Source organism: Podarcis erhardii (genome assembly GCF_964252035.2).
Source record: "Podarcis erhardii genome assembly, chromosome: 5".
Taxonomy (NCBI): Eukaryota; Metazoa; Chordata; class Lepidosauria; order Squamata; family Lacertidae; genus Podarcis; species Podarcis erhardii.
Window position 1 is genome coordinate 94,554,976 of NC_138509.1, and position 19,004 is coordinate 94,573,979.

The 19,004-nt window shown below is 43.3% G+C and overlaps 1 protein-coding gene across 4 annotated transcripts in view; it reads right to left on the reverse strand.

Moving 5' to 3' along the window:
• The window catches only part of VWA5B2 (von Willebrand factor A domain containing 5B2), a 132,866-nt gene that overhangs the window by 16,495 nt on the left and 97,367 nt on the right, over nucleotides 1-19,004 (reverse strand). For 2 of the 4 annotated variants that reach the window (XM_081862130.1, XM_081862131.1), the window contains exons 3-12: nucleotides 18,288-18,464; nucleotides 17,719-17,880; nucleotides 16,615-16,846; nucleotides 14,203-14,357; nucleotides 9,854-9,985; nucleotides 8,684-8,805; nucleotides 8,090-8,266; nucleotides 6,439-6,549; nucleotides 4,007-4,209; nucleotides 519-633 (exon numbers count right to left, since the gene is read on the reverse strand). In XM_081862130.1, coding sequence (XP_081718256.1) covers nucleotides 519-633; nucleotides 4,007-4,209; nucleotides 6,439-6,549; nucleotides 8,090-8,266; nucleotides 8,684-8,805; nucleotides 9,854-9,985; nucleotides 14,203-14,357; nucleotides 16,615-16,846; nucleotides 17,719-17,880; nucleotides 18,288-18,426 — 1,548 coding nt within the window. In that variant the 5' untranslated portion in view covers nucleotides 18,427-18,464. The remainder of the gene's footprint in view (nucleotides 1-518; nucleotides 634-4,006; nucleotides 4,210-6,438; nucleotides 6,550-8,089; nucleotides 8,267-8,683; nucleotides 8,806-9,853; nucleotides 9,986-14,202; nucleotides 14,358-16,614; nucleotides 16,847-17,718; nucleotides 17,881-18,287; nucleotides 18,465-19,004) is intronic. The other 2 variants (XM_081862132.1, XM_081862133.1) reach the window with 2 other exon arrangements.

Here is a 19,004-nt window from a genome sequence, read left to right on the forward strand (position 1 = left end):
TCTAATCTTCCCAGTCAATTTTTCCAACTCTGCATAGTCTAACAGCTTCATTCTCCATTCTTCCACCGTCGGTATTTCCTGTTGTTTCCATTTCTGGGCCAGTAACACTCTTGCAGCTGTCACTGCATATTGGAAAAATTTACAATCCTTTCTCTTTATCTCATTCAAGAGGGTTTTTTAAAAAAATATATATTAAAAAGTCTGGAAATTTCTGCAGAAATGTGAAGACTGGAAAAAGAAGGAAGTGAAAGAACAGAGAGTGACAGACCCCCCATCCCTACCTCCTTGAGCCTCTTTCAGGTGGCAATATCCTGAAAGATGGCTTGGCTGCCAACACTGTCTCTGCATGGATTCTTGAACAGAAGGATGATAATACTACACTGCTGTCTGGATCCTTCATAGCTGATGCACGCCTGTGTTAAATTGTGATTGTACTAGTGTGGACATGGTACATAACTACTGAGCACAGGTGACCACCCAAGTCAAAAATACCAACAATGAAGCAGGACAGCACGTACCTTGGGCTGCAGCCTTTCACTTGGGCTTAGGAATTCAGCCCGACCTCTGCTCACCTTTGCCAGTCCGCGCAGGAGCCTACGGCAGGCACCAGAACCCAGGCCAAAGGTAAAACACCTGTGGGAAAGAAGTCCTTGAACCTCAGACCACCCAGCCTGCTTCATTCTGTTCCACACTCTTATTAGGATGTGCACTGCCTTCCGGAGGCGGCGCCTCCGACAATGGCAGATTCCCTCTGATCCAGAGGGAGACAGCTCCACAGAAACTGGGTCTTACCGCTGCAGCGAAGTGGGGACCCTTTCAAAAATCGCAGGCGGAAGAAGCCTGCGATAGTGGGACTCGGGGGGCACCGTTTGCGCCCCCCCCCCGTTTAGCAAAGGGACCCTATTAAGGGCTCCGGAGTGGGACGGGGGTTGACGTGGTGCTGAGAGTCAATCGCTACTTCTGCGGAGCAAAGCTGCATAGCCGATGTCGGAGAGTGCTGTCCTTTTTCCTGTGACAATTCGGACTTTAAACAACAACCCGTGAGTAGGATAATTGAAACTTTTGGACTTAAAAAAAATCTTTGAATTTGAACCGAGACGGGAAGGTGTAAACAGGAAGTCCGCCTCCCGTTCCTTGTATAAAGAACAAAGCAAAGATCCTATAAGCTAAAAGCCGGGTAAATTGACAGCTGGGAATTTCCTGCATTTTTAATCATCAACCCCCCCCTAGCCAGCAGGAGGAAAGGGGGAGAAATTTGGCTTTTAAATCCTGCTGAGAGTGTGTTAAGAAAGCAAGCTTCCACTGTCCCTAATCTGGGGACGGAATGACAGGAAAGAAACCGTCGGTGATGCCTACAATTTGATTATAGAAAAATTGACAGATAGAACTGGAAAAGGGGAAAAAATAATTCTAACGCTCCCTTCTGCCTGTTTGTTTTACATTGAAAGGAAACAAAATATCTGAGAATGGAAAGTAACTTTTTTCCTTGTTGGTTACATTTTTAAAAATGGATGTCAAAAAGTAACTACACCCCCTAGAGGAAGCCAGCCAGGGTGTTTGTTACAATCTGCAAAGAGAACACTGTAACTGGGAAAAATAGACCGTGGGACTAGTTCCCTGACCTTGACAAAATGACTAGAAAGGAAGTTTTATCTACCCTGGACAAAATATTTGATGTATTGCTCCAGCTGGATGAGAAAGTATCTCGGATGAATCAACAGATGGTTTATATAACAGCTGCAGTCAGCAAGGAGGTGCCAAGGGGAAATGCAGTTACAGAAACCGCACAACAACTTACTCAGGAAGTTGGATTAACAGAGCAAGTGCAAGGTCAGAGAATGATGGAAGAGGCTGTGAATGCACCTCAAAAGATAAAGAGACTTCAAGTCCTACATGACCAAAAGTTGCAACATTGGGAAATGGAACTTGGAGGACACTGGCTAAATTTTGGATTTAAGAAAAGTTGGTGGGATTGTGAAACAGGTGGAAGATCATTTCTGGAATAACTGCTTTCTGGATTATAAACTAAATGATGGGGAGTGCATCACCGGGGAATGGGACAACTGGATGAAAGGAAATGAAAAATACTACTATACGGAACTCCCCGGAGATTGGCTCCCCAAAGAGAAAGAGAAGAAACTGCAAAAGAACCCAACGGGGAACAAGGATGTATGCAACTACAAACAGAAACAAGAAAACCCACAGAGGGGGCCTAGAAGTGACCTGAGGGCCTCAGACATTAGAACACCGGACTGAGGATGTAATGATATAAGGACTGACATTATCCAGAACCAGAAAAAGGGACGTTGGATAAATTTAGAATGAGAAATGCTTTTTGTAATAAGCCTATATTTATGGAATTAGTGTAATACTAATGAAATATTAAGAGATGCTGGAAATGAATAATTGGCTTTAGCAGAAAAGTCAATGGTGTATGTTTAATAATTTTCAAGATCAAGAGGATAAGAGAAGGATTAATGAGATTAATATAAAAAATGAAGAGGTTTGAGGAATAAGGCTGAATTTGCTGAATAATTTTCTAAATGGAATACAAAGAGGGAGGTGGGAGGAAGTCAGGAGAACAAGTGAAAGAATGTCGAAAAATCTGAAAGGAGGGATTTTATTTTCTATTTTTTTTTTTTTTGTCTTGTTTTTTGAGTTGAATTTTTGGTTTTTGTAATCTTTTTTTTAAATCTTTTTGTGTCTAATTTTTGTTGTTGTCTTTGTAATCTTTTTTTTTTCATAAAATCTAATAAAATATCATTTAAAAAAAAATTATTAGGATGTGCACTGCCAAGCCATGGCAAGTGCTCTGAGCTCAGCAGACTGCACTGAAGTCTTCATCTCATTCATACTTTTTAAAAGCACATTACTTCCCATAAAGTATCGTGGGAATTGCAGTTTGTTATGGATTCTGGAAACTGTAGCTCTTAGTAGTAAACTACAGTTCCCATGATTCTTTGGGGGAAAGGCATGTGCTTTAAATGTATGGTGTTTATGCAGCCTCTGTAAGAGGTTTGGCTGCTAGAGAGCCAAGGCCGAGAGGCAGAGGCTTGCTTAGGGTCACCCAGATAATTAATGGCTGGGGAGCAATTTGAACACACAAATCCAGTTATGACTACAAGTGTAAATACATCTGCAACATTCTAACATCAGTGGGGGTGGCCTGGAAGTGCCCTCTACTGCATTCAGCGCAAACACACCTTTCTACTGTACCAGACTGAGTCTGGCAAATGATTCTGCAAGTCTACAGTGCAAATTCAGTGTGAGATAGGGAAACATTGGCTGTAGAGGGTGCTTATTGGCTAATTCTCATAATAGATGGCTGACCAGGGCTGGTTATAGGGAGCAGATGGCTCCCTTATTAGAAGATCTTCACTGGCTACTTGTCTGTTTCTGGGCACAATTCAAAGTGCTGGTTATGACATATACGTAGGAACTTTTTTATAGTCAAACCTAACTATGCATATCTATGCTGGTTAGCAATCAATCCAAGTTTGTGGAACGCCCCCTACAATGGTAGATTCAAACTAACTCTACTGTACACACATTTTAAAGAGCTTTTAGGGACAGAAGCTCTAGGTCCTCAATAGCTGCATGGCAGGCAGAAATCAACAGGTGAAACCATAATGGAGGAGCAATCGACTAGTGTGCATAGAAGTTAACAGCATGAGCAGGAAAGGATAGGAATACTGATCAATGTTATAGTGTTGCTGCAAAGATTACTGATATAATGTATGTGAAGTTCTTTGAATGCTTGAAAGTGCTATTTAAATGCTAAGTAACATTGATTATTGCAAATCATGAGGCTATTAGTGGCACAGAGCTTCTGTGCATAATAAAGACCGACCCAGATCCAGCTCTCTTTATTTAATGGATGATACTGCCTCTCCACTTTTCAACACAGAGCAGAGTACTTTACTCTATCCAGGTCTGTAGAGAGGACCTCTTGCACACCAAGGTAGAATTGGAGATCTATGAAAGGCCAGTTCACCCCACTCCATACCTGACACTGCTCGCGTGTCTCCTGACCAGCTCAGTGACCTTGCCTGTGTTTCCAACACTGGCATTCGTAAAAATAAAGAGCTGCCGAGGATACCCGCGGTGAAGAGGGAGCCCCAAGATCCAAGTCAGAGCAGCCAGGAGGTTGGCTCCACCCATGTCAGACCGCAGCTTCTGAATGTATTCACAGGCCAGCCTGAGGGTTTCCTGTACACGGGAGAGATGAGTGGATTATGGAGACAGCAAATAGACTGAGCCAGACTTCTTGCCATAAAGCAAGCTCTCCACCACGACAGAACATTATGACTTCTGTCTCTGTGGCTCATAATTCTGCATTCCAGAAAGTGAGGTCCTATGGCATGAACATGTTGTGGAAATAGCGTGCCAATCAACTCCTGCTACTTACATGTATGCATGAAGGATAAGGGACTATAAGGCACAGTACTGATGACAACTAGAAGTCCTTGCTTACTTGCTGCCTGTCTTCTGACATTTTGTCAGGCATTTTCTACACATATGCAAGTTTCTCTCCATATGCAAGTTCTTCTCCATAGCCATAAACCTATTTTAAAAACTAGCCAAATCTCCCAAGAAAACGATGACAAATTTTGCTTTTGTGAACCCTGTTGATCTCTCTGCACCCTGCACTCCAACCATAAAACCAATGGCATATTCAGTTGCCATGAATCCAGAATGCCCTTCCCAGGGAAGCTTGAATAGCACCCCGTCTGATATCTTTGGGCACCAGGCTTTTTATTTGCTTAAGCCTTTCAGCACGTCAGCTACCTGGTTTCAATCTGTGTACTTTTATTGCATCTGTTGATTTTTACTGTTTTATTGCCCTGCTGAATTATTTTATATAATTATGAACGTTATCATTTTATTAATTTTTTAGCTGTTCTGAGAATTGCCATCTAAAAAATACTGTGTGCTTTATTCAACAAATAATCCACTGATCTCATTTGTCCCTTTCTAAGCCATGCTCCTGGACATACCAAGGAGGAATCTGGGAACTTTTTTGGATAAAACTTGTACTCTACCATTGAGTTACAGCCCTCCCTAATCTTCTTGCCTTCCTGTTTGTGAGTCAGACAGACACACAATTCTGGGAGTCGTAAGTACAGCGATATTATTTCTGCTATTTCACAATCACGCTTCACAAGCTGGCATTTGAAATTGGGGGTGGGCAGAATTCAGCTTCCTGAAAAGATGTGGCCCCTTAAATAAATTTAATGTGGCATAAGGTTTTGTGGACTTCAGCACCTGCTTTAAAAAGGAAAAAAAGCCTCTAGAATTTATGGTTGGGAAGACAAATCTGAAAATATGTATGAAATGACTGGTATCATCTCATAAGTGGAGGGGTGAGATGCAAGGGAGGATTTCAAGTGAATATGGGACAGATCCGCAGAACCTGCACAGCTGCTGGACTCTGGCCAACCCAGAATAAACTGGACATAAAAAGCCAGCATAGCAAGTCTGCATGCTTTGCGTAACATACACAGATCACTGAACTCAACTTCTCTTGGCACAGAATTTGGGTCACCTGAGCACAGCAGTTTTATCACAAGGACTGAAGATGATGCAACATGTTCCTCCAAGCACAGAATCAACCCAGCAACCTTCATCTTAAGTAATGGCACACAGGTCAAACGTCTTCAGTCCACTAAAGGTTGCATCTCTTCCAACAAAAGTTAATATTCTGGATTTAAGGTGATTCAGATGGAGGTCCTGTATTGCATATAGGCTGCTCAGGTCTGATTTTGGTCTGTTTTGGACACATTCTCCCTTTTCAGTCATGGCTACTCGTTGCTATTCTGCAATGCCATCCACAGCAGTGGGTGGAGCTTGGTGGAATTTTTTGGAGGTGGTTTTATTTGTTTGTTCATCCATTCAATCAATCATTCCTCCCTTCTTCTACTACCTTCTTATGTTCTAGAAATGCATATAGGTACTTCTGTACTTGGGCATGCAAACCTTTTGTTTTTCTTGGGGGGGGGGGAATCCCAGGAAGCGAGCAAGACTGCAAAAACAATGGATCAAGGATTGTCCCTATTTGAACAGTTTTATTTTATTACTATCAATCTGAACAGTCATCAGTCGAGTGTACATTGTTTATTACATTTTGTGTGCTTGAAACATCACAACACCTTCCTTCCTTTCCTTGTAGTGCCATCATTGCTTTCCCCACCACACCCTTGGTATGTTATTATATTCCTTTTCATTATATTCATGTAGGGATTTCCCGTCCTACATTTTCCCTATTCATGATTAACTGGAAAAAAATGCAATTAAAGAAATAAATGTTAGAATGATGATGACAACTCATGGCACCATACCTGCACATTCACAGAGTTCTTGTCGGATCCAGTTAATTGCCAGTTAATAGCTTTGGGGTCAGAGGGGTGGACAAGAAGCCGCAATGGTCAGAATACTCACACTATTGCAGGGCTTGCTGGTGGTGAAGACCGGCTTGATGCTGGAGCCAAAGCCAGCCACATTCAACAAGGTGCTGGGAGGAAGGCTCTTCACAGCCACCAACAGAGCATCCTGTGCAGAGAGAGAGAGAGAATGAGGTGTCCATCCATATTTACCCTTTGCCCTGCTGCTTTCCCCAGGAAAACACTCTCTTTAACACTGAATCAGAAGAAATGGCAATGGGAGGTCCAGAGGGTGGCAAAATGAGAACACGATTTTTCTGTGGTGGCTCCCCATTTGTGGACTGGTATCCCCATGGAGGCACATCTGGCACCTTCATTACATATTGTTATATGCCAGGCAAAAACATTCTGCATTTTAGGAGGCAAGATGGAAAGGAGTTTCAATAGGTGCAGAGAGTCATTCTTTCTTGGCAGCGAAGAGAACACAACACTCAATTCAATGTTCTATTCTTATTTTCTTACAAGTGTAGTTCAAGTTTGCTTGGGACACAGACCAGTCTTGGGGTAGTTAGTGGGAATTTTGCTGGGGAGAGGAAAAACTTGGAGGACCTTGGAGCTGTGTTTGGTTGGAGCAGCACTGTTGGTTAGAGTTGTCTGCCTTGGCATCTTAATTATAGTACTTAGCATTTCTGGATTGTTGTGTCTTGAACAGCATCTCCTAATTAACATTCATTATCATCTTTGTGAAAGCTCCATAAGAAAATTGAACAACATTGTACAAAGTATGCAGGTTATATTGAATATATTAGCAGTAGGGAATGCTTTTGTGGGAGAAGTGTTGGAGCTTGTGGCAAGCTTGCTGTCAATCAGGGCTCAAAATGCACTTTTAATGAGTTTCTATGTGAGTGGTTGGCTGTATGCACTGATGTTAACATTGTCTAATCCACTTTTGGAAGGTTTTAGTGGTGTCCAAAATTTACAGCAAATGTTCATGGCAAACTGGTTTGCAACAGACACACAAAGAAGGGCCTCAGATGGTGATTGCAGGGTCCAGGTTGGTTCATATCCCACACTTTCTTCATCCATAATGCAAAAAGTCTCATCTTTGGGGAAGCAGGTTTGTTGTGCAAGACCTTACAATCAACTATAACTGTGCAACCTGAATTTGCCGGATTGTGACCAAATCCTACCCAAATACAGTATCAATCTGGAAGCATCCTTAGCAAGAGGACAAGCCTTTCCTTGCTCAGGCTACACTAACAGGAAGGAATAAAATCTGAGTCCTGCGAGGAATTCTGAGCATCTTCCCATTAAAGCTGGGAAAACATACATTGTTAAGGATGCCCCAGAGAGGCATCATAATGTGGGAAGATGCTACTTATCTGCATAATAATCAATATAATATCTCATATAATTTTTGAAAACTTGGCAGATGCTGAAAAAACAATTGTGCATATTCTGCAAATATTCTGGAACTGTTGCTCATCAGGTCTGCAAAAATTAGTTTTATTTTACACACACACACACACACACACACGGCATCAGGAGTATATACCTTGATGCCCATTCAGTAAATATGTCAGGTTCGGTCCTTGGCATCTTCAGGCAGGGCTGGTGGAAAACCCCTGTATGGACACTGCTGACCTAGTATAGCACCAATGGCCCGACTTTCTAAAAGACAGCTTTCCATTTCCCAATGCTCTGTTTACCTTGATCCCATCAACGCCAGGGCCACTCATGCTTGTACTCTGGTCAATGAGGAAGAGCATTTCGCGGGTGATGGTCTGGAAATCAGTGGAAACGCAGCTGGCCTCAGGGCAGAAATTCAGCATCAGGACAGGATTGTGAAAAATGTCTTTGTGGAACCTCTTCTGGACAAAGGCAACCTAGGAGCAAAGAAAATATGTTGTGGCTTCAACCTTTCCTTCCTGATATCATTGTATATTATCATGCAATGTGGAGGTTGGCACAGTGCAAATGCACTGGCAGGAGCACCAGAATTTCTCCAGCAGTGTGTGCGCACTGCACTGACTTCACGGTCGCCTTGCCCCATCCCTTCTATCTCCCATCCCCTCTACCTTCCAGTAAGCAGCAGCAATGTGACCAACCAGAGTTCAGCTGAGCAGCAGCATCCCTACCACACCATGTGCTTCTTGCTCAGCCATCAGGCCAGAGAATTTACAGTTAGAGGTGACAAAAAGCAAGGTATTAAGGTGCTACTGTCTAGGTCCTAGTCATTTCAATCCAACTTGAGACCATCCTTAGACAACCAAGGAAAAAAAATTCTCTTCCTAGATGGTTACCTGTCTCTCCCAATCATCTTTTTTCGCAATACGAGCATAATCACGGCGGCTCCTTATTTGTGCCTCGTAGTCCTGATATGAGATAGCACCATCTTCTATGATGAGGTGTGGATGATGAGGTTCTTAGGGGAGGAAAATGTAAAGCTGCATGAGAGTCAGAATGATCCAGTGCACAGACAGCTGGGCTGTTTGGACCTAGGTTCAAAACCAGGTATGGACTCAAAACTGGTTGCCTCAGGCAACTCCCAGTCTCATTTCCACACCTGTAAAATAGGAATAAGAATAACCTCCTTCTTTATGTAGAGGGTCACCAGGAACAGGCCATCAGGTGGCAACTGACACCACATGGAGCAGGTTAAAGTAGCTTCATTATGATAGATGATTGACATGCACCAATCCTAAAATATCTGTGGGTTGCACTTTGAGGGCCCCTTCTGATGCTACACGAGCAGCATGGATATTGCTGCAGGGAGTATCTTCTCTCCAGAGGTCACAGAAATAAGAGAATCAGCTCTTTAAACACTACGCAGGTGGTATCTTACCCCACATAATTTGCTATATAGTTGTCTGAATAATCTGCCTAGCTTCATATTTATAAAAATTCTTAAACACATCATCTGGGCTAGTCTGGTTGTTCTTGCTTGAGATTTTGTGTTTAGTCCATAACTACCTAAATAAAAATGTCATGACAAAAATAATATATTAAAAAGTCCACTGTTCCCATAAAGCAGAGACATACTAGAGCAGCTCCTATGCCAGGTTTGGCCAAACCTGGCCCTCCAGCTGTTTTGGGACTACAACTCCCACCATCCCTAGCTAACAGGACCAGTGGTCAGGGATGATGGGAACTGTAGTCCCAAAACAGCTGGAGGGCCAAGTTTGGCCATGCCTGTCCTATGCCAACCTCAGAAAGGACCCCAAGAGGCATTACAGAAGCTGTGTGTGTGTGCTATAAAATAAAAGTTCAGAAATTAATGTCTCTCAGTCGCAATATATTGTTGGTATCTGGGTACAGAACTAAAGATCTGGAAGATTAAATTGTTCAGTCCTAAGGCTCCCCAGTCGGATTATCGCCCCTACATTCCCCCTTGCAGTGTGTATTATACATTAGCAGAAGGTTCCATTGTTGTAGCGATCGCAGAATCCCTTGACTTCAAAGTGTTCTCTTACCACAAGGATACAAGATAATCTCCAGGTTCCTGTCACATCTGTGCTTCTCTGCCAAGGTGATGCATATAGTTGAGGCAGAGCTGGCAAAAGGATTAGCATCAGCCTGAAGAGCATGGGATGGGCTCTCCAATCCTGCAATAACGAGAGGATTTTATTGCCTGCTGTAATGTAATAACCGCTAAAGCAGGGGTGGGGGACATTTGGCCCTCCAGGTGTTGCTGAACAACAACTCCCATCAGCCTCACAAACATGATCAATGGCCAGGGATAATGGGAGTTGTAGTTCATCAGCATCTGCAGGGCCAAAGGTTTCCCACTCCTGCTTGAAAGTGTGTCAGATGGAAATAGATGCATTTGTTTAACAGCACCAAGCAAGGCCTCGTTACCATGCACTTGTGCTCACTTGAAGACTTGCCATCAAGTGATGACCAACATGTGTGGATGAACGAACTTGTACATCAATTAGATCTCAGACATAAACAGAGTAGATTTAAATGGAAACAGCTCACATGTTTGACAGAGAATAATTGATCGCTGAGTAATGGAATGAACACACACACAAATCTGCCCTTGGAGATTAGATAACAGCAATGCAATAGAGGCATTCTTCTTCCATGCCTCTTCAAAGAATAAGAATCAGGTAAGGTGGCTAACACAGTAATTTTTTAAAAATAAAATCTTAAAAATCAAAACTATATATTGGGGGGGCGGGACCAAACCTAATCTAACAGCAGCCAAACAGTGACAAAAAACCTCATCCTCCTCCATCTTCAGATATTTATCTAAATAATACTTATTTAAAAAGAAGTTTCAGTATTTAGCATCTTTACAATCTGTTTTCACTAAGAAGAAATTGCTGGTCCCTATGGCTGCAAAGGCAAAGCACTGCAGTGAGCGTTCAGTGTAACTCAAGAGCCAGAAGAGGGCTGTAAGATTTCTAGTGCTTAGGGTGTGCCCTCTGAGTTGCAGAAGAATTAGAAAAAAGCAAGCAAATGTGAAAATTTGCGGAACTGATAAAGGCCCTTTCCTCAGCATAAACTTGTTTGGAATTGTTAGGTTGTGGGCGAACATATCAGACGACACAGCGATTCTTCAAACAGCTCTTGTTTATTTCAGAGGCCAGAACAGAACTGAACTGAAGAGCTCAATCAGCCTGCTTATATAGAGCTCCAGAACAGCGTAACTGTTGCAACTTTCTAAAACTATCCAATCACTGAACGTCACTTTCGATCCTTCATTTGCATACAAACTATCCAATCACTGAACGTCACTTTCGATCCTTCATTTGCATAACTATCTACAGTATCCCCCTGCTGGCCCAGGGTGAGACTTCAGTACATAACAGGAATTGTGTGTTTTTACAAGCCATGTCCAAGGAAACACACAGCCCAGGGACTCTCACTCCCGACCTGAAGGTCCCGCCAATTCGCCCTCTCTTATCTACAGCTCTTACAGAATTCAAACCGCTCTTTGGCAAACCGTTCCAAAATGTATAAAGGTTTCAATACTGTGGCCACAACACTAATCCAGCACAGACTTATTTAAAAGAATGCAGTTAGGGCTCACCCACAGTTTCTGTTTGTCCCGTGCCTAGAAAGCAAAGGTCTAAGCAGTTTTCTGCTTGACCTGAGCTTTCTAGGCATGGGTCTAAGCAATTTTGCCTTTGACCTGCTGCTTTCCCCCAGAAAACCCACTAATTAGTGGCAGATCGGAACAAACGGCAATCTGCGGGAAAACCCAGTTGCCATTTGTTCCGATTCAGCGTTAAAGAACAGGTTTCTTGCGGAGTGGGGAAGCAAAAGAAGGTGTGGGTAAGCCTTTATATAGCTTACACTAAGGTACATACTTGCCAGCTTATCTGCACTGCTAGATAAATGGAGCTAGATAATTTTTCAGCACACAACTCCCCCGCCATTTTTTTTACCTTTATGCACAGACCACAATGAAGTCATTCGTCAGCAGCAAAAGACATTTTTACTAGACTGAAGCCCAGCAAGGCCACGAGTGCAGCATTTCTCGGAGGCATGGGACTTGAGCCAACTCCTAATGGGATTAATTCCTTCGTCTGTCTCAAGCATATGCTCCAGGGCTTTCTGAAGTTGCTTCCGTCTCCCTCCCCCCCCCCACGACGCACACTCTCGCTTGTTTCCTTTCTTCCCACAGCCATCATTTTTTCATGAGAGAAAAAGAGTATAGACTCAGCACTAAAAAGAGTATAGACTCAGCATGCGCAATATAGATGGTTTAAAAACCAGAGACTTTATTCATGTGGTGAAAATCTCTGCTTTGTTAACCACAGTAGCGCATATATTATTTTAGTGATTAACCAATTCCTAAAAGAGGTTCAGAACAAGCATTTATGAAGTGCTCTTCTGACGCCTTTATAACTAAAGATTCTGCCTCCTCTTCTGGGGCTGCTTCATAAATCTTTCACGATGCCACTAACCAGACAGCACTTCTGGAACACCTTCATTCACTGTCACTTCCCCACAGTCCTCCTTAAAGCAAGACATCTTTGAAACCCAAGTATTCAGTCTTCTGAGATAATGAGATCTATCTATTATCTATCTATCTATCTATCTATCTATCTATCTATCTATCTATCTATCTATCTGTCTGTCTGTCTGTCTGTCTGTCTATCTATCATCTATCTATCTATCTATCTATCTATCTATCTATCTATCTAATCTATCTCTATCTATCTATCTATCTTTCTATCTATCTATCTATCTATCTATCTATCTATCTATCTATCATCTGGAGCAAAAGCAAAAGTGAATCACCTGCATTTCCCGTAGTCCTGGATAATGGAAGGAATGAAAGGGCATTGCAGCCATTGCATTTACTTCTGGATCAAGAGCGGACAGTAGAAGGAATCTGCTCCCTGTCACTGTTGGCATTTTGGTTTCTATCAGATTCTCACTTTTCCAATCTCAGGTTCAGTTCTCCACATTTCTGCATGTGTTTGTGATATATATATATATATATATATATATATATATATATATATATATATTATGTGGTTTACGTGGGGCTTTCGTGGGTTTATGTGGGGCTTTCCGTGGCTTGATCTGGAAGCTGCAGTTAGCGCAGAATGAGACCCTGGCATCACAGAACACCTGTGCTCACAGCTCTGCACTGGTTGTCAATCTGCTACTGGGCAAAGTTCAGGGTGTTGTTGCTGGCATCTGTCTGTCTCAAGGGACAATAGAGAGCGCCTCCCGGGGTGAAGTCAAACTGCTGCGTTAGTGGCACCAAAGTGACCTCCCTGGGGCGCAAGCCTCGGCAGTGTGTATGGAGGCCCTGCGCTGCCGAGATGACAAGACCTGCCCCTCTCAGCTTCACTGATTGGGTCCAAAGGAAAGAAGAGCAATACATTTGGCAGCAGCTTGGCTGCAGGAGTTATTGGAAGGAGGTGTCCAACCATCTTAGGGAGTCCACTCCGGATTTGTGTAGGGTTTACTCCTTAGCCCTTTCTTCTCCCAAAGATATCCCACAAGGCAGTGGAGGTTTAGAATCAGAGTTTTCCTTCTCTTAGATGGGCTACCTTCCCAGGCTGATGAGCTCCATCTGCCCCTTTAATGTGTTACTGTTAGAATATAAAGCCCTTAACAGCTAGGGACCAGTTTACATGTGAGATTGCCTCACATCACATGTGCCCACTTGAGCGCTTCGATTGGTAGAACTGGCACTGCTACAGGTGCCACAAAATATTCATTCTGCATTTGTTTAGTGTGGCAGCACATACACTTTGGAACTCTCTGCCTATTGAGATCAAGCAGGCACTTTGAGTGTACTCTTTTTAGCGCCTTGTTTAGACAATCCTATCGATGCTTAGAAAGTTGATGTGAATTTTAAACTCTTTTGGTATTTTAACTTTTTGTCTGTTTTAAAGTATTGCATTTTTTCTTGATTTTCTTGTTTTATCTTTTTGTAAACTGTTTGGAGGGTTTTGTTTTGTTTTCGCAATCAAGTAGCGTATAAATTAAATAAAGAAATAAGCCTATCTAGATACGCTTAACCTTAGATAAGGTTAATATGTGTTTTAATTTGGTTTTAAACTTATCGATTTAAATTATTCTTTGAATGTTTTAAATAGTTGTTTTTAACTGTTTTTGCTGATAATTTCATTGTTTTATTCTTTTTGTAAACCACTTTGGATTTTGTTTTTTAAAATGTAGTTAAGGGCTTTGGGAACTATAACTCTGTGAAGTCAGCACCATGAACAAACTACAGTCCCCATGATTTTTTTGGGAGACGCTGTGACTGTTAAAATTGTATGCTTTAATTGTAATGCTGTGCATGTGACCGCAAATGCAAAACACACAGAAATTAGATACTAAATCATACCTGCCAGCAAACAGGGTCCTTTAACAAGCATCTCAAAGCTGAACTCGTAAGGAAAGGCATTGTAAACCTCACCCCTGAAGATATCTGTATCCTGGGGAGGCACAAGGAAAGACTGTTCACTCTTCAGAGTAGTGGATCCAAAACAACTGGCAGAGCTGATGAAGAAGGAGGAAGAGAGAGAAAAGTCACAAACTAGAGCTGTCTGGCATGCATGGCGGTTGACCTTATTGTGGGAGTTCTTGGGCAAGGGATACATTTGCTAATCACCACAACACAGCCCAAGGCCTGCAAAGTGGCCTCCTGCGGGCAGGGAAATGCAACTACAGCCGAAAGTGAATTTGGAATACAACTTATTTATTTTTAAAGACAATCTGCCCAGGAGTTTAAATCACTTAGCTCCATATAGACATTTTCCAAAAGAAAAACAGACAGATGCGGAAAAAAAGAAACTTTGTTTTCTGCAGGAGAAATTCCGTGGCTGGACCTCTGTTGCAACCCATGGGGGCATATTTACAAGAGCAACTAATCAGAATCAGGGAAGTTTTCGGAAACTTTCACCTCAGTGGGAGGGGCCTATTTTTGGCAGCTATGTTCATATGGGTTGAGGTGTGAATTTGGTGTGCTGCTATCATAGCTTAGTTGGATCTGTGCAGATGAGCTGAAAACAAATATATATATATATATATATATATATATATATATATATATATATATGCTTTCGTAGATATGGGAAACACAGTAGTTTCACCATATGTTTGTGGGAAATTGCAGTCAAATACAACTAGCAGGAATAGAGCTAATTAAGTGTATGAAGAGGTTAAGACAATAAAGCTGTGTTTCCTAGACTCAATTAGGTCACACACCCTCTTCTCTGATGAGGGAGGAAGTGAAGCCTTCTCTTCCTGTTCCCTCTCTCCTCGCCATGTAACTGATCAACGAAGAAGTGTCTTAAGCTTTGCTTCAAGCTTAGAGCACATCTTTGAAGCTATCTCTCTGTATTTTTTTTTATCCAAGAATATTCTGCCTGTGTTCTCCTTGCTACTGCTTGAATAAATGCATGAATCTGACCTTTGAATCTGTAAGCAAAGCAGTTTGAACTTCCTTGGCAGTGTGTGGCCTGTTCCTTGCAAGAGAAGTAGAAAGAAGGAAGCGCTTCGCAAGTGGACTAAATGGGATATGCAAAAGGTTTAGGAACCTGCATTCCTAACACTTTACTGTGCTGCTTAACATTTGTGACTTTAAACGCTCCTACTGGGTGTTCTGGGATGCGGGTGGCGCTGTGGGTAAAACCTCAGCGCCTAGGACTTGCCGATCGCATGGTCGGCGGTTCAAATCCCCGTGGCGGGGTGCGCTCCCGTTGTTCGGTCCCAGCTCCTGCCCACCTAGCAGTTCGAAAGCACCTCTGGGTGCAAGTAGATAAATAGGGACCGCTTACCAGCGGGAAGGTAAACGGCGTTCCGTGTGCTGCGCTGGCTCACCAGATGCAGCTTGTCACGCTGGCCACGTGACCCGGAAGTGTCTGCGGACAGCGCTGGCTCCCGGCCTCTAGAGTGAGATGAGCGCACAACCCTAGAGTCTGGCAAGACTGGCCCGTAAGGGCAGGGGTACCTTTACATTTTTTACTGGGTGTTCTCTCCTGCTGGAGAGTGAGTTTAGCCCTGCATTTTGAATCCAGGCAACCAACTGATTCTTTTGTTCTTTACCCAACACACACAGAGGTCACAGGGATTCATATTTTTCCTCCCACAATGTTGAACTCTGCACAGTTGCAACCAAGCTGTTTTCAACACATCAATTTGTAAAGGGGTTCTGAGAGAAGACTGCTAGACTTGAACACTAGCCTGTACATTTAAATTTCCAATCTCCCACTGTGGCAAAAGGTCATAAGTTGCTATTCTAAAACCATCAATCCAGCCTTTGTCCAATGCTCCACTGAAGGACACAAGAGGGACCTCAACAAAACGTTGCACAGTGGAGTGCCCTCCTGCACCATACTGCATTCCATTCCACCTCCCATCTAGTTTGCATTTTTTGATCCAATAGGGATCCCTCCTTTCCACTTAGGGTTTCCTCTGGGCATGCTGATGATTCCCTCTTATGAGTGAGTGGTGTCATTTTGGTTCAATAAGCAAAGGCACTCATAAAAGGGATGGTTATAAAAGGGATGCTGCTGCTGCTGCTGCTGCTGAGTCATGTGACTCCCAGCCAGTTTCTAATTGGCTCAGGCTCCCATTATCAATTATTTGTGCCACACTCCCATTTGCTAGAGAACCCATATGAGTCAGCAGGAAAGCTCTGATTCCTGCAACCTACACACACCGTAACTACTTGCCAGCTGTCAGTGGTCCCTATAACCTCCTCCAGTCCCTACCCTTCGCATAGCATAGACTCTGAGAAAGCCATGAAAATCACCATAGGGCCAACCTGTCGTCACATAAGCCTCTCGCCTCACTTTCACTTTCGGGGATGGATACAGCGAAGGGCGTGAGCACAGAGGGGAAGAGGACACGTAGGGCGCCGTTTGCCAGGGTTGCCAGTTCCCGACTGCTGCTGAAGACTACAGTCAAGGTTTCCGAAGGCCCAACGGGGCCTGTGCTGATGATGAACGTGGAACGTGCTAAGTCTTCGTCAAGGATCAAGTGACCTGGGCAGAAGGCAGAGAGGAGGTAGCTAGGATGGTGCCTCCTACACACTCATGAGGGAAGCTAATGCCTTTACTTTATCACTGTCTTGGAGCCACACTTCTCACTGAGTTACCCATACAGCAAGGTGAAGACTGGAGTCATTGCACAGCCTTCATTTCCTGTTCTGATTTGAAAGTTACCATTGGAATGGCAGCACCTCTGTGCAGGTTGGGGAGCCCCAAATACTCTTCATGATTATCTCACTTAAGTTTCTTGGCACTGTATCTATTGGCAAACTGTGAGAACGGTTAGGTCAAAAGCCACAGATTTACCTGTGGCTGCCTAGTTCTCTTCATGGAAAACTCAACCTATCCACTGTTGCACACATCAGCCGAGGCATCCCCTTGGGATTTAATTTAATGAACAGCTCAACAGTGGGAAATTTACTGAGTGGCTTCATATGCATTATTTGTATGACTTATAGACAGACATCCTGTTGGGTAGTCCAGTATTATTATTCCGTATAGTACAGAAGGAGTGATGAAGGATAGTGGCTTGACCAAAACCAACTAATGCTAGATTGTGGTTACTAGATGCGTTCACAGCAGAGCTGAGATTTGGGGCATGACTCATAGCTCATGCCTTTTAGCAGCTTTCTAATGGATCATTGTAGCCTACCTTGAGTTCTAGCCTAGGGATAGTGCTCTTGGGATGGAAAGCTGAACTATTTATTGCATGAAAGCAGAAGAAAAATCACCTTTGGCTAACTCTTCCATAACCCCCAAAATGTGAAACTGCCTTGAATTGATGTCTTTGCTTCAAGCCCCACCTTGCTATTCATTTCAGCAGTGCCAGAGGCAGAGCACTGCAAGGAGATGTTACCACAACCAACCATTGGTGCAGCAGAGTGGCTGGTTCCAGCTTGCATTACAGTCAATGCAGCAGTCCTCCACACTGGGCCGGTTCTGGATCTGGAACGTGGAGGTTCTGTTTCCTGTTATAGCTTCAAAGCTTGAGACCACCTCTGACTCCTCCAGGGGATAAATGAAGACTCCTGTGCATAGAAAGCCGGATTGTCCATTGGTAATCAGTCCACCCCTTGCACCCAAATCTCTCTCTCTCTCTCTCTCTCTCTCACACACACACACACACACACACAATCCCCCACCCCTCTTCAGCTGAACCGTGCAGATCAGCAGAGGAGTGAGGGATGGTATTTTCTTCCCATCACAGCACTGGGCAAGATGGAAGCTCTCCAATCTACCTAGTGCTTCAACAGAGAAGAAAATTGTCCTCTCTGCTCTTCAGATATTAATAGGACTTATACCATATCCAACATCTTGACCAATGGGGAATCATGCATCCGAAGCAGCAGAGTCACCTACATTCCTGATAGATCTAGAACAGCATCTACCACCTGTGCAGTCATAACCTACCACCGTAGCTGCAAAAAGCTCTTACCATCTATAGGCTCTTCCTCCAAGTTGATGTAAGTAAGGTGGGCAGTGACTCCCAGGGAATACCCATTGGCACAGGCTTTCACACAAGAGCTTTTTAGAGGGAGGGCTGTCCAGGCTGGCCGGCAGTACAAGCCCGGCATGATCTTCAGGTGAAACTAACAGGCCCCACCGACTGCAGCTATGAAAATAAGAAAAGACAAGGACATGCCAATAGAGAAGGCCCTGCACTGGCTCTGCGCCAAAAGTCTCCAGAGATGAAGTTCTCCAGGATCCTACCCATCCATCAGAACCCAGGGAAATACCACTGTCCTCTGACACTGAGGTTCTCTTGTGGATCAAGAATTGGTTAAGTAAAAGGAAGCAGAGAGTATAAATGAATGGACAATTCTATGGAGAGATGTAGAAAGTGGAGTCCCCCAAGGACCTGTGTTTTTTCACTTGTTCATAAATGCTCTTAAGTTAGGAGTGAGCAGTCAGGTGGCCAAGGTTGTTAATTAAAATTGCTTATGGTCATTAAAATAAAAGGTGATTGTGAAGAGCTCCAAAAGGGCCTCTCCAAACTGAGAGTAGGCAGGAAAATGCCAAATGCAATTCAATGTAAACAGGTGTAAACTGATGCATATAGGGGCAAAAAAAAATCTTATTTTCATTCATGGGGTTTGAACTGGTGGTGACTGACTAGGAATGAGACCTTGGGGTTATAGTGGATAGTCCAATG